The sequence below is a fragment of the Prosopis cineraria genome, unplaced genomic scaffold (assembly GCF_029017545.1).
Source record: "Prosopis cineraria cultivar Desert tree isolate PC_DT_omini unplaced genomic scaffold, ASM2901754v1 PC6, whole genome shotgun sequence".
Classification (NCBI taxonomy): Eukaryota; Viridiplantae; Streptophyta; class Magnoliopsida; order Fabales; family Fabaceae; genus Prosopis; species Prosopis cineraria.
In genome coordinates this window covers 42,181,821-42,196,237 of record NW_026555337.1, presented here as the reverse complement: position 1 = coordinate 42,196,237, position 14,417 = coordinate 42,181,821, and the positions used below count along the sequence as shown (strand labels likewise).

Here is a 14,417-nt window from a genome sequence, read left to right as displayed (position 1 = left end):
TGAGATGTAATTATAACGTTGTTTTCAAAAGTACCCTTATTGATAATGACTTTATATTTATTGTATAGTGTTTAATAATTGTGTAAATATAAAAAGATAAAATTAATTTAAAAGTAGATAATTATTTTATTAGGGTAAAATTCGGTTAAAAATGTCTCATATTTTTTAATAGAGGGAGTATGTTCTAACAAGTATAGTGATGGGAAAAAACAAATAAAAAGTATTGTTTTGGTAAACTAAAATTGACAAGGGCATGTATTTATTTATTTTTTTGATAAATATGTACTCCTTCATTTAAGAATATAATATTTTTTTTAAGGAGTTGAATATTACAAGATGTAAACTATTTTTAATTTTTTCAGGTATAATTATTGAATTTTTTAAAATTATCCCTATTGAATAAATTATTTACATTCATTTTAAGGTGAAATACGTTATTAAATAAAAATAAATGTGAAAATATAATATTAATTTAAAGATAAATAATTATTTTATTAAAAATAAAATTTAATTAAAAATGTTTTATATTTTTTAAATAAAAAAATATATAAAAAAAGAATAAGTAAGGATAAAAATTTAATCTTTTGGTAACAATGGGAAAAAAAAAACAATTTAATAAGCATGGTTATTTTGTCTTTTTCTTTCTTCAATCTTATTTTTTGATGGACTCAGGGGACTTCATAGTAAGTTTATAAGTCTTTGTCCCCTTTTCACAATTAACATGCTCCGGTGGTCTTTCAATTGCGATATTCTCTTAATTTTAACCCCGATAAAACCCATTCTCGTGACTAGCGGATCCAGTTCTCTTCGTCGACGAACAAGCATACCGCACTCCGTCGGACGCCGTCCACCGTTGCCAGCCCTGCGTGGCTGTTATCGGGCAAGCAGTGAAAAAGGTTCGAACCCTAGGGCTTTTTTCTACTGCCAAAGTCCGGGGAGATTGATTTGTTCAATATGGCTTTGAATCTAGATTTGAATTTGGTGTCCGCGTCATCTGTTCCCTGCGTGGCTGTTCTTGCTTTGTTTTAATTTTTTTTATTTTAATTGGGCTTGGAATCTGGTTGTGTTATCGGTGAATATTGGCGCCTTTGAATTTGGGAATATTTACATATTGAGGTTTTTTTTTTGGTACTAGTTTTTGCTTGAATGGTGTGTAATTGGCTAATTTACTTTTGCCCTCTTGATTTTGATTACTTTGGACTTTTATGATTTGGATTTTGTTGGTTTGCAATGTTGGATTTGTTGTGTATTAGCATTCTGTTTATAAGTCTTTTTATATTATCATCAATTTTGGAAAATTTCAAGGTATTTGTGATGTATGATCTTGTAAATGATTTGGCTGGTGTTGTGTCAGAATATGTGGAACAAAAATTTGAAGGGTCTTATATCAACTATGCATATTTCAAAGATTTCAGTGGGGGCAGATGCCCTACTGAGAGTGGTATAGGTCCGCCTATGGACATAGGCATTCCTCTCCAAGCTTATGTAAGAGAACGGCATAAATTCAATCTGCCATGAAGTTTTTACCTTCTTATTTCTGCCTAAATCCTTAAAGCATTTGATGGGTTATTCTTTGAGAAAGCCATTGCGTTGTCATGTAAAAATGAGTTCCGTACTACTGTTGCACTAGATCTGCATTGACATGGTACATATGAGATAAAGTAGCATGAGGTCAACAAAATTGCAACATGTCGTTTGTATTGATCCCATTAAGTGCAGGTGCTTTATGCTTTTAAATGGCCTTGCCAAGTTGTAAGTTTTGTTGAGGCGGATAATATCTAGATATAAATACATGATAAAAAGAAACAGAAAAATAAAGGGTTAAGCATGTAACGTATCCATTGAGCAGTAAGGAAATTTCTGATTAATTACCCCATTCTTGTCTCCCTCTTGTAATCCAAGTCGAGGACCTGATGAGTTTTGGGCCTAGGTTTTATACTATCTGGTTTTTATTACTTGAAGATTGAGGGGGAAATGTATATCATAATTTTCTCTTCTTAAAGCATGCTTTGGATTAACAATGACTTCCTATTTATTTCAATGAATAGTTTATCAAGGTGAAAGAATGAAAGAAGGAAGTTTGTAGTCTTAATTAAAACCCTAATCAAAAAATAGTTGGCGTTAGCTCAATGGAGCTATTCCATCTCTCCATGTATGTCAAAGAGGCTTTTTAAAGAATATGTCAGTTGAGAACTTTAAATTATCCAGTGATTACTAACCCTGCCTACTCTACAAAAGTAGCCAGGATAAGAATTTCTGTCTAATAATTTTAGCATTACTTTGCCTGAAACCTTGAAGATGATTTGGGAGATCTCAAATTTAGTTGGATAAACCGCTGCTGGTGATCCATGCAAGGCTGAGCAATGTAACTGGTACTTGTTGACCTTACAAATACATGCACAAATATTATTAGATAAAGTTTGATGTGGCTTTTATCCTTCTACTAGATCATTAGTGTTGGTCCCTATTTTCTATTCAATATAAAGTTTCAGCTTTTAACATTTGGGGGAGTCTTAATCTTGCCAAAAGGATTATTTAGAGCTGAATTCTGTTTATTTGGAGTTGGAATCAATGGTTTCAACTTTCTTCTTACGTATTATTTATTTACAACAGGTATCACCTGGATCTGGAAAGACAACTATTAGATATCCTATGACTCAGAACGCTGATATGAGACGTGAATCAGGGACTTGTAATGTTTGTTCAGCTCCTTGTTCATCTTGTATGCATTTTAACCGAGCTTGCATGGGGTCAAAGGTTGAGTTCTCTGATGAAAATTGCCATTTAGCGGCGAGTAACCAGTATTCTATGGAAGAAGGTGATATATCTTCTCTTAGGAGTAAGGCTCATGAAAGCATTCAGCATACTGACATGCTCAGCATCAATTCTAGTCATGATTCTCTATCTGAAAATGCTGATAGTAAACAGACTTTGTCAAGCAAGTGTCAGGAGTCTAAGTACCTTGAAGGTCTTGATGATAACACTTCTTGTATTAGTAGAGCCAGTGATGGTAATTTAGCAAATAGTAGTCATCCCAACAATGCAGACAGAAGAAATGTATCTTGTAGTTCAGCTTCAGTTAATATCTTACGGGCAGAAGGATTTGGAAGTGCCCATTCTTTTGACTTGTCTGGCTTACCTGAGATTCCTCCTCGTAAAGATGTGGATACTGGTGAGAGCTCACCTAAGGAGCAAAGCCATGATGCAAAGTCTCAAAGTGTTGAGTCTCATTCGACCATTCCAAGGTTAATGGATGTGGAAAGAGATGCACCTTCTCTTATTCCAGAAAAATCTGAATGCTTCACAGAAAATACTGATTCATCATCAAGAAAAGTGATAGCAACTTCAGTTGTTTCTGGTGAGAAACCTCTTGCTGTAAAGGATAATCTCATTGATGGTAGCTCCACGGCTTCACTAAAAATATATCCCAAGTCAGAAGCAGATGCTGTTAATGAAGTTGGGAGTGCTCCAGATGAAGCTTGTAATGTTGCAATCCAAGATGAGCAGGATAAAGCTGAGGAACCACTTGAATCACCTGGCATGGAGGAGCCTCAATCTGAAGACGAGAGCGATGAATCTGATGTTGTTGAGCATGATGTGAGTACCCTTATATTTTCATGTTGCTTGTTTATTTATTTTCTCTATGCTTGATTGAGTGAGGAATAATAGAATAGGATAAAGGCCATATTCCTAATATTTAATTGGGCTACTGTACAAATTGATGTCCATGCATATCAAACCACTGTGGTTTATTGGTAACGCTTTGATGGAGTGGTTTGACTATCTCCCCTTTCTTGGACATGGAAGCAGTTAAATTTTGTTTTCTTCGTGCTCTCTTAGCTGTTTCGTTTTAAATTGCTTAGTCTTGCCATTTTAGGATGAAGTTACTATTAGAAGAGGGATGTTGTTGGCTCCAGGAACATGATAAAATAGCTAAATAATTAATAATAAAACAAGTAATAGAATTCACCAGCTCACAAAAGCATCTCAATGCCTTTGCAAAACAGCTATATTATCCTCCTTCCTTGTGGGATAAAAGCCATTAACATTAAACGTTTGAGACATTATGAAAACAAATGTCTCATGGTGCGTATAATAGCTAAAAGATTAAGGTGCCACGAGCCAACACAAATTCTGTTATTTTATTTCTACTTCAGTATGGTATGATTTTATGGTCACTTACACTTAGTTATGAACCAAAAAACAATTTGAAAATTACTTAAAATGTTTTATGAAATTGAAACATTCACAGTATAGACAAGCAGCCTTATCTTGAGACTGAAATCCTAAATTTTAATTAGGAAACGGAATGCTAATTGACAAAGGGCTAAATGTTCAAAGATCCTTACATCTAAATAAATAGTAAGCCTTTGATTCCCTAATTACATAACTTATTTAAAATTACAATTTCATGATGCATTTTTCTACATAATATATCAGTTTTCCCTAGTATTCTATCTGTCTGTCAGCAGTTCTGTATATTCAGCTGGAATGTTATTAATTTTCTAGATGAATTCTCTCCATCCAGCATAATCTTTAATACTGGTTTAATTTTCTATCAGAATTTTTTTAATGGTTTTTGCTAATGATAGGGAAAACGTTAACGGTTTGTTTCATTGATTGGAAAATAGGTTAAAGTTTGTGATATCTGTGGAGATGCTGGACGGGAAGATCTGCTTGCCATATGTAGTAGGTGTAGTGACGGTGCGGAACACACGTAAGCATGACAGTTTTAACCCTATCTTTTGTTTGCATTTCATTTATTAGTCAAATCTCTAGAGGGGAGAAAAAAGGGGGGAAAAAAAGCCTTGACAGTCATATTTTTTTCCAATCAGTTATTGCATGCGAGAAATGCTTCAGAAGGTCCCTGAAGGAGACTGGCTATGTGAAGAATGCAAATATGCAGAGGCAGAAAATCAAAGGCTCGGTAAGAGTTAATTTGTGCATAAAGTTAAAGAAGATATTGTTATGGTGGCTGACATTTGCAGCAGTTTAAGGTTTCTGTGTATACTTGTTGATCTCTTTCATCTGGAGCATGCATGGCTTTGGTTTTGATATTGAGAGTATTAAAAGCTTATAAGCACCCTCTCTAGCTTTGGGTCCATGGTTTTATGCTGACTTATTTATGGGAACAAATGTCATGGTTCAGATGTTGAAGAAAGGAAAATTCCAAAAGTTAGTTCAACATCACAACATTTTGGCAAGAGGCTGTCTGAGAATATAGAACTGGCTCCTGTACCAAAAAGGCAGGCTCTTGAATCAAGCTCAGCTTCACCAAAGTCATCAAGCCCCAAGAGAACTGTTGTACTTTCTCAAGAATCTTCATTAAAGAGCTCAGATAAAGGTAAACTGAAGCCTGATAATCAGATGCCTATTCGAAATCACTCTGGCAGTGATAATACAGAAACAGTTCGTTCTCCTCCTGCTTGCCCTCGGGGTCTACTTCGAAAGGGTATGGATTTACCTATCCTATATTGTGCGTGATTTTTATCTTTGTATTTTTTAAATTCATTTATAAGTGACTAGGGGTTCCACAACAATATGTCTTCCTATGTTTAATTATTTCCAGCATCATATTTGCTTCTATGAACAGGTATGCTGTTGAAATCTAATTCTTTCAATGCATTGAATTCAAAGCCTCGAGTCAAACCTGTTGATGAAGTTGTTCCCCAAAAGCTGAAAGGGCCTGGTGAAAATACTTCTAAGAATATGGAGACACCTTCCCGGATGATAGGCAAGTCTATGTCATTTAAATCCACGAGTTTAGGTCGTTCAAGTACAACTGCATCAAAAGTTAAATTGCTTTCATCAAATTCTGTACCTGCTCAAGATTTGAAAGGAACAAGGCCTGCAAAAGACTCCAGTGCATTTGACAGGAAAAGTCTTTCTAGGGTTGATCGCCCAGTGGTTTGCTCAACAATGGCCACCTCTGTTGTTTCAACACCCAAAGGTGATCTGAAGAGCACAACTCTTAGTGAAACTATTAAACCTTTGTCAGTTAGCAACAACCGAGACTTGAAGGTGAATCAAGATGGAAAATTAAGTACCTTATCAAAGTCTATCAGTAATGTAGGCCGTAAAGGTGTAGAACCTCAAGTCTGTTCAGGTAAGATCTTGATTGAGTGCTTGTTATGTTATAATATTTCATCGTCCATGATATATCTTTCTGCTTCCTGGGTCAATATGCTGCTGCTGATATTTTGATTTCAATGCAATATATGAGGTGTATCCTTGTTTTAGAATCAGTGGGAGAGTTGTAACATTTTGTCCTTGGAGTACAAGTTGAAATCTGTTATCTGCAAGGGTATTTCTTATATAATTATTTTTTTTGACCTTTGTAGGGAGAATATGTACCAGTGGTGATGAATCTGTACAAGATATGCAGCCTCGATTACGAGAAACAGCCAATCCAGTTGAGAAAACCAGAGACAGCTCTAGTGATCGTGTGAGAATAGATGCCATTGCTACTTCCAAAGGATGCTGTCAAAAGTGTAAGGAGTTTGGTCATGCCACAGAATGTTGCACAATTGGTAAAACCCAGGAATCTGGTAATGAAGTTTCATTTGCTACAACAAGTAGTTCTATAGAGGAGATGCATAAAAGTGATAATGTGAAAGCTGCTCTCCAAGCAGCTTTGCTTAGAATGCCTGAAATACACAAAAAGAAAGAAGTGGCTAATCAAATGGATGAGCTTGGCACAGACTTGAAATTTGAAGCCACAGCTCAAGAACAAGTATTGGTTTCTGGTGCACTAAAGAATAGTATATCTGCTGAAGAAATTCACAATGGGCAGGACACTACTGAGAGCTCTGCAGCTGCGTCTTTGAAAGGTGCATCTGATGAAAAGCTGCTTAACTTAACTGGAAGTGATTCTTGTTCCCAATTAGAAAACTCAGGTGATGTTGTTCCTTCCATTGGAAAGATTGCTGTGGGGGACTTTCCAAATCAACCTTTGGCAATCTCACGTGTCCTTTCAAAGATGGCTGTTCCAGAATATGAACACATCTGGCAGTATGAAACATTTTCTCTGGGCTTCTTTGTCTTCTACTTTTGGATTGTTATATACTGTATTACTGTATGTGTACTGCCAACGTGTTTTTTATGAGATTTGTTGGTGGCATGCAGGGGTATCTTTGAGCTGCATAGGAGTGGAAAGCCTCCTGACTTATGTTCTGGAATTCAAGCACATTTGTCAACATGTGCTTCCCTAAAGGTTCTTGAAGTGGTAAACAAATTACCATCCAAAATTCCTCTCAGTGAAGTTCCTCGCGCAAGCACATGGCCTTCACAGTTTCATCAAGGTGGTGCTAAAGAAAATAATATCGCCCTTTACTTCTTTGCTGAAGATATTGAAAGGTAAGTATATCGAATATTGTTCTTTTATAGGAAAATTGTGGATGACCTTGGAAGATGAAACTTAAAAGGAATGGCCTAATTGACCACTGGTGTTGCTAATCTTTTTAAGCAGTTTTCATGGATTTTACAGCTTTTATAGTTTTACATTCCTAATGATGTTTTTTGATACAGTCATGAGAAACACTATGGGGCTCTATTGGATCACATGATGAGGAATGATTTAGCACTTAAAGGAATCTTTGATGGTGTTGAACTACTCATATTCCCATCCAATCAGCTTCCTCAAAAATCACAGCGTAAGGAATAATTCTGACTTTTCTCCCAAATTGTTCCTTCCTCCCATGATGGACAACTTGCTAATGGATTGTCTTCAGGGTCTATGGTGAAGTTTATTCCTATATTAATGCTTTGTGAAAAGTTGATTAATGTGCAACTTTGGAATGTATTGAGGTGACACAGCCTGTATATTTGGTCTCACCAAGAGTAGCTGTATTAAAGTGTATTCAATAAGAAACTGTTATTTTCCATTTAAGAAATTGTTACAATTACTATGATCTGGAATTTATTTATTATAAGATCCTTAGATTTTGAGAATAAGATTACTCTAGTTGATGAAGGCCATTAAGAATAAGATTGCTTCATCTTTATTTTAGTTTAGGCACTAGAGATAGTTTGACTATGCATCTTGATGATTGATAGTGTTACTCGTGATACGCTGTGTTTCCTCCAAGGTAATGTGGATGTGTCCAATGTGGCTTTTTGAATTTACATCTATACATGACTGTTTTTTAAAATAGAAAATTTGCTTAAATTCACTTGCAGAAACATGTTTCAAGATTGCTAAACAATCTTATCATCATTGCAGGTTGGAATATGTTGTTTTTCTTATGGGGTGTGTTTAGGGGTAGAAGGATAAATTACTCAGATTCTGCAGAAAAGACTTGTATTCCTAGCTTGAATATGACGCCAGCTAAAAAGGATGTTCCCACTGCCATTATGACTGTATCTGAGATCCACTGCTCACCAAAGCGAATGGATGAAGAGTCAATTCCTGGTGATAGGACATGTATGGTTCTCCCATCTACTTCCCTAGACCAGAATCGTGCTACAGTAAGTAGGAATTTTGATGTCAAAGAATCTAATCTTGACGAGACACAGTTAGGCTCACAAATAAACATAGAGGAACAAGATTGTGAATTTGACACCAAACCTACATCAAGCAGTCTGGCTAGGGGTGCACAATTCAGTCAAGAGTTGAAATCTACTGGCTCATCTATGGTAATCTATATATTTTTATACGCATGATTCAGTATATTAGAGTTTCTCTTTTTGCTTGATTAAAATATAAATTATCTTAGGTGTGCTTAGTAATGGTGTTAAAATTTTGATCTGATCAAGGTTCCTCAATTTTTTTACCTGCCAAATATTGTGAAGAACAGGGCTTGCTAATTTGGTGTCCCGCATTAAGACTAGTAGATATGGCATTTCGTAATTTTTTTTGGTTTTATGGTCCTGAAATGAGATATCTTTGCTGAATTTGCCTGTCTAAGTGCATGTCGGTTGGAGGTTTGGTTGAAACTACCTGTCCTTGATGAATAAATCAAGAAATGTAAAAGGAGGGTCGTGGGAATGGTATGAGAGATCTAATTTAAACATTTCTGTGAAGAGAGAGACAAATAAATATGATAATTTTGTTTGTGGTTAAATGCCTACTGTGGGACGTGTCAGGTTGAAATTGGTTTTTGCCATTAGGGCATATTTTATTTCTTGACATTGCTGGTGATTATTTCATTGGGATCATGAATAAACAAAATTATTTTTTTCTAGACCAACTTAGCACTTCGTTCCCTAAAAAATATCACCGATTTAATTCTGTCCTGAATAAAAAGATACAAAAGAAAATAAAACATGTAGCCAAGTCCTGAATTTTCTATATTTTTGCAATCAAATTAGCCCATTTATGAGCACACATAAGGACTGAAGTGAGCCTAAATGAAGTAAAAGGGTTCAATTGTGCATCACTTGTATTATGGGACAAAGCTCAAGCCAAATGATATTTTTTTCAGGGGTCAAAATGTGATTGTTATATATGTTGCGAATTGCCTTCATTTTTATATTTTGAAATATCACTTCATGCAGAAAGGTAGCTCCCCAGAACATGGAAGAGAGTCTGAACCTTCTCCTGGAGCAATGAGAACAAATGCTACTAGTAGGTTTGTGGAAACAAAAGTTGATCCTGGTATATCTGTTAAACAAGAGAAGTCTTTGCCTTCAGGGATTCCTTCTCTTGGCTCTCAAGAGATATGTGTTGCAAGCACTGCCAGTGAGGACAAATTTTCTGTGAGAATGGCAGGTGATAGTTATCAACAGAGGCATGAAAAGAAACAGAAAGATAATCAGTATATTGACCTTGAGACGGCTTTTCAGGGAGACCTAACTGTTGAAGGGGTTAATCTAATGGACACTGCTTTGCAGACTTCTGCAGTTACATGCAAGAGACTTTGGAGCGAGGCAGATGTCAAATTGGAAGATGGAGAAAAATCTAGCAAGAAGCTGAAAACAGATGACTGCGGAGCTTATGGATGTGGCAGTTCTGGAGGTAGAGATTCTTATAGGAACAATTTTGCATCACATGCAAATGATCTTGGTGCTGGTTCTTCAATTGAGGACAAAGGATGTGATGAAATCTGTGATGAGAAAATCATCCTGGAAGACTCGGGAAGAATGGAAAGAACTTTCTTTCCTGTTGATGCACGTAACGTAAATGATTCTCATTTGGGGCCAAATAGCTCGTCGTTGAAAGGGCCTCATGTGTATGATGATCAATCTCAAGATGAGCTACCAAATTTAGAACTTGCTTTAGGGGGTGAAATGAAGCCACCGCATAAGGGAATGCTGCCTTTCTTTGTTGGGGAAATAGAGAAGAAGCATGGTCAGGAAAAGCCTCCAGATTGCTTGGCAGATGAGCTAGAGGATGATGGTGATGCTGCATCTCTATCTCTTTCTCTATCGTTTCCATCTTCAAACAAAGAACGCGTTAAAACTGTTTCGAAAGCAGAGCAGCTTTTGCCTGATGGGCGCCATGTGAATACTTCGTTGCTCCTTTTCGGGAGATTCGCGGACAAATAAATCTGCTGGTAATTTAATCATGTACATTACCTCCCTAGATGCTGCGTCACAGCTATAGCCTACAGCCCATTGTGTATGATAATATTTGCCAGCAAGATTAAATAAGTTTTTCACCCCTTTTGTTTTCATACATGTTTTTGTTTTAGGTTTTTGGTTTCAAAATATGCACAGTTAACGGCTGTTTGTATATAGTGAGAATTCAAGCCGATACAATATGAAAATGTTTCTAGGAATCTGCTGCGTAGGGCTCTTTTTGCCAGTTTTCCTCTGGTTCTGGCCTCGTTGCTTGCATTTTCCATTGTACTTAACATCAACCCTAAGTTACTGTAGTACTGGATCTTGGACGTTGCTTTTCGGGCAGTGTTGTCAAAGGTGAAGCGCCTCACAACTCTAGCGCCTGTCATTAAAACCTTTGGCGTCTGTCATATGGAGTCTACTAGAAACTCAAACCCAATGACTGCATGCATGCGCGCGTGTATAATGCCATTTGGAAAGTCCACAAAACCATTTCATATTTGAGATAACATGACCAAATAAACATTATGAATTTGAAAAAAAATTAATCATTTAATCATTATAGTTTTGATTTAGATGTGATTTAATTTTTAAATTTTGGCTTGTTATAACTTGATGTTTATAATTTTGATTTAGTGTAATTTAGTTCTTGTTATTTTAATCATTTAAATATTACTCTTTATATTTTTAAAAATAAAAATTGTAGAGATTGAGATTATTTTAAAATTTTATTCTTTGTAGTGTTTATAAAGATTAACAGTTCTATAGAGAGTGGGTAGGGTGGGATTAGGAGTGAAAATAAATTAGGCCTCTATTAAGGGCTTATATTATGCTTACTTCATGCCTAGTCTAGCCTGCATATTAAATAGGTTTAAATCAGATTTAAATCTTTAATTATGCTTATTTAGTTAAACACGCAGCATTAGCTTTGCCTTTTGATTTTTTAATTAATCTATTTTTTTATTTCTGTTTATGTTTTTACTCGGATTGGATTTATAAATTAATTTTAATGTTATTATTTTATTATTATATTATAATTGGTAAATTTTTTTAATTATTATATATTATAATTAATAAATTAGGTTATATATATATATATATATATTAATAGTTGTAAAGTATATTTGACTCGTTTAAAATTACAGTACAAGCATATTTAAAATATTTATTTTTAAGTAAGTTTTTAGATCATATGTTTTGAAAGTATTTCAATACAATTTTATCTCATCACCTATTAAAGCTCAATCAATGATTACCCTTTCTTGACTACCCAATCTCAGTAATATTATTTTACTCAAACCATCCTTCCGATCAAGATATAACATTAGCGCTGGTAATGGCGTCGTTTTTCTAGTTCAAGAGCATGTCTCAAATTTCAACGTCATGTGGGCCTCTTTGTTTATACCATTTATTTGTCGGCCTTAAATGCCAAACTTCATTTCTTTCTGCTGTGCCTTCACTGCAAATCAGAACTATTTACAATGTTTTTTTCACTGCAATGAAAAGAAGCTACCTTCAAAACCAATGAATCTTTATTTTGGTATGTCTATGGTTCTTCTTGCTAAGACAGATTCGTGTTATGAGATAGATATATGTCATGAGTCTTATATCGAAGAGTTTCACAAGTAGTGTGAAATTTATAAGTATGAGGGCTCTTTTTTTAAATTTGTAATCGTTATATTGATACTTTTATGAAGAGGCCATTATTATGAAAAGAGCTACCCACGAAGAGTTTTGATTTGTAGGAGGTCGAGCGACGTGCTGTGGAGTGAACGGCATGTCATGAATAGGCGTGACAAAATAAATGGACAAGATTGAGTTGTCAATTGATGGGCCAAAGGTTATTATTAGGCTCAATAGTTAAGGGCTTAATTGGAATAGTTGGGTATATGAAGTGGTAGGACAATTGTGGGAGGCATGGGGGAATTTTGATAAACACTCTCCTTGACCGTCTGCCATTCTCCTCTTCTCTCTGGCCATTGTTCTCGTGACAGCAGATATCTCCTTCTTCTTTCTGCAAATTTGTGAATGCTTTCCCTTATGTTTCCCTATTTCTATATACTAGTTTTGTAATTTCCATTTATCAGTTCTGGAACTATCAATTTGGGTAGGGAAAATTGAGCAAATCAATGTGTTTTTGTGTTTATATCTTGAGTTTGTGACAAATGGTACTTTCATTGAGAGCTAGTATCACGGAAAGGATTATCCATGAAAGGTTTTGCATGGCAGGAGGTAGAATGAAGTGCTGGTAGGCAGAGTTATTAGGGATGTCAGCTATCAACGAAGTGACATTGTCATGAGTTTCACATGGAGAAGCTTTACAAGTGATGTGGGGTTTATAAGTGTGAGGGGCTTTTTCAACTAATATGCTAGTCTTTTGAGATAGACTCCCCAATATGAAACTCGTAACAATGTAAGAACCTATATTTTTTATTGAGAGAACTTCATTTAAGGACTATAATAGGTAGATATTTACCAATCAAATCCCTAAAAAAAAACTTTGAAAAACACACTGCAGGCTTCTAGAACCTAATTGAAATTAATTTTCACTGCAAAATAACGAAATTGCCCTAATGTTTAAACGGGAAGAAAAAAGCATCCCAGAGCGTATGAGAGAAGCGATTTTCGCAAGAAGGTCTCAGTTGGCATCCCATATCGTGCATGAAGTCATCATCAGAGGTGATTTGGAGAAAGTGTTACGCTACTACAATATAGGTCTGCCATTGGGTGAATAAAAGCTGGTGTGGACTTTGGAAGGTGTTCTCGAAGGTTTGTGTCATGTAACTCTCATTTCATCATTGACTTGTTGTTGATGGTCGAGAAGTAAAACTTGAAAGATGGATGTTGTAAGTTTTTTCAGTCTGTGCCCTGCATTTCTTTTTCCTTATTTATAAAACCATTTAGTGTAGTTATTTGCTCCTTTGTTGTGTTTCTTTGTTTTTCAACCCTTCTCTGTTGCACTTAATTTTGAAAGATTGAAAAAGAAATTGTTGAATAACAAGCAGGGTTATATAATTTACTGGTTGTTGATACTAATTTAACAGCATAGATATCGAACTTTCTTTTTTTATTGTGACAACTAGATGAATAAGTATAGAATAATAATAACAAGAAGAAGCCTTAGGAAATAATGAACAAAAGTTACAGAATCTACTAGTTGTTGAATTGGTAAGATTAATATAACTATAATGCTATTAACCTGTTTGTTTGTCAATTATCATATTAATTAGATGCGTAAGTATCAAAACCATAATAACAAGTACCTTTACAAAATTAACATGCATATCGATTGAATAACATGTTATATGCATGGTCAATGATTGAGAAGAATGGCATATTAGAATAACAAGATTATTAGAACTTGTGCGATAAAGATGATTTAACATGTGGTAGTTCAATTGTGACAAGTTTTTTTTTTTAATGAAAGTGTGCGGTTGAATATTTTTGTGTACGGTAAATTAACAAGTTAAGAACAAAATAACAACAACAACAACAACAACAACAAGTTTCTTTATGAAATTAACAAGCAATAGTGTTAGTGGATTGATACGTGTATGTTCGACGAATAAAGATTGTCAAGGTCTTCTGTCAATTAATATTTTGCAAATGACAAATTGAATATACGACATTAACAAGTAAATTTTAATATGATAATGAAAAAATTTATTGAAATTTATGTTATGAGTCCCACACTGAGAGGTCACATTTGTGAAGTGTGGTTTATACGTTAGGTGGGAACCCTCCCTATACGAGGCACCTTTTTAGAGTGAGTTCTGCCCAGAAGGCTTGTGGTCGTGACATTGGTACTCTTGTTAAGAGTTGTTGTTCGCAAAAAAGGCCTCCCACAGAGGCGTTTATTGGCTGAAGGCCAAGTGAAGCGTGAGCTGTTGAAGACGCTGGTTTTTGAAGGGTAGGCT

General features: G+C 35.2%; 1 protein-coding gene across 2 annotated transcripts; it reads left to right on the top strand.

The window, feature by feature from the left end:
* Positions 1–737: 737 nt before the first annotated feature.
* Positions 738–10,749, top strand: LOC129313051 (uncharacterized). Of its 2 annotated transcripts, XM_054955879.1 has the most exons (12): positions 749–896; positions 2,299–2,372; positions 2,614–3,597; positions 4,632–4,717; positions 4,836–4,927; positions 5,150–5,452; positions 5,594–6,106; positions 6,342–7,011; positions 7,126–7,356; positions 7,528–7,652; positions 8,222–8,634; positions 9,496–10,749. In XM_054955879.1, exons 3-12 carry the CDS (start codon positions 2,653–2,655, stop codon positions 10,483–10,485), a joined length of 4,368 nt encoding a protein of 1,455 aa, XP_054811854.1. In that variant the 5' UTR covers positions 749–896; positions 2,299–2,372; positions 2,614–2,652; the 3' UTR covers positions 10,486–10,749. The 2 variants fall into 2 exon arrangements, with proteins under 2 accessions (XP_054811853.1, XP_054811854.1); XM_054955878.1 differs by lacking the exon at positions 2,299–2,372 and having other exon boundaries at positions 738–896.
* Positions 10,750–14,417: the final 3,668 nt, after the last annotated feature.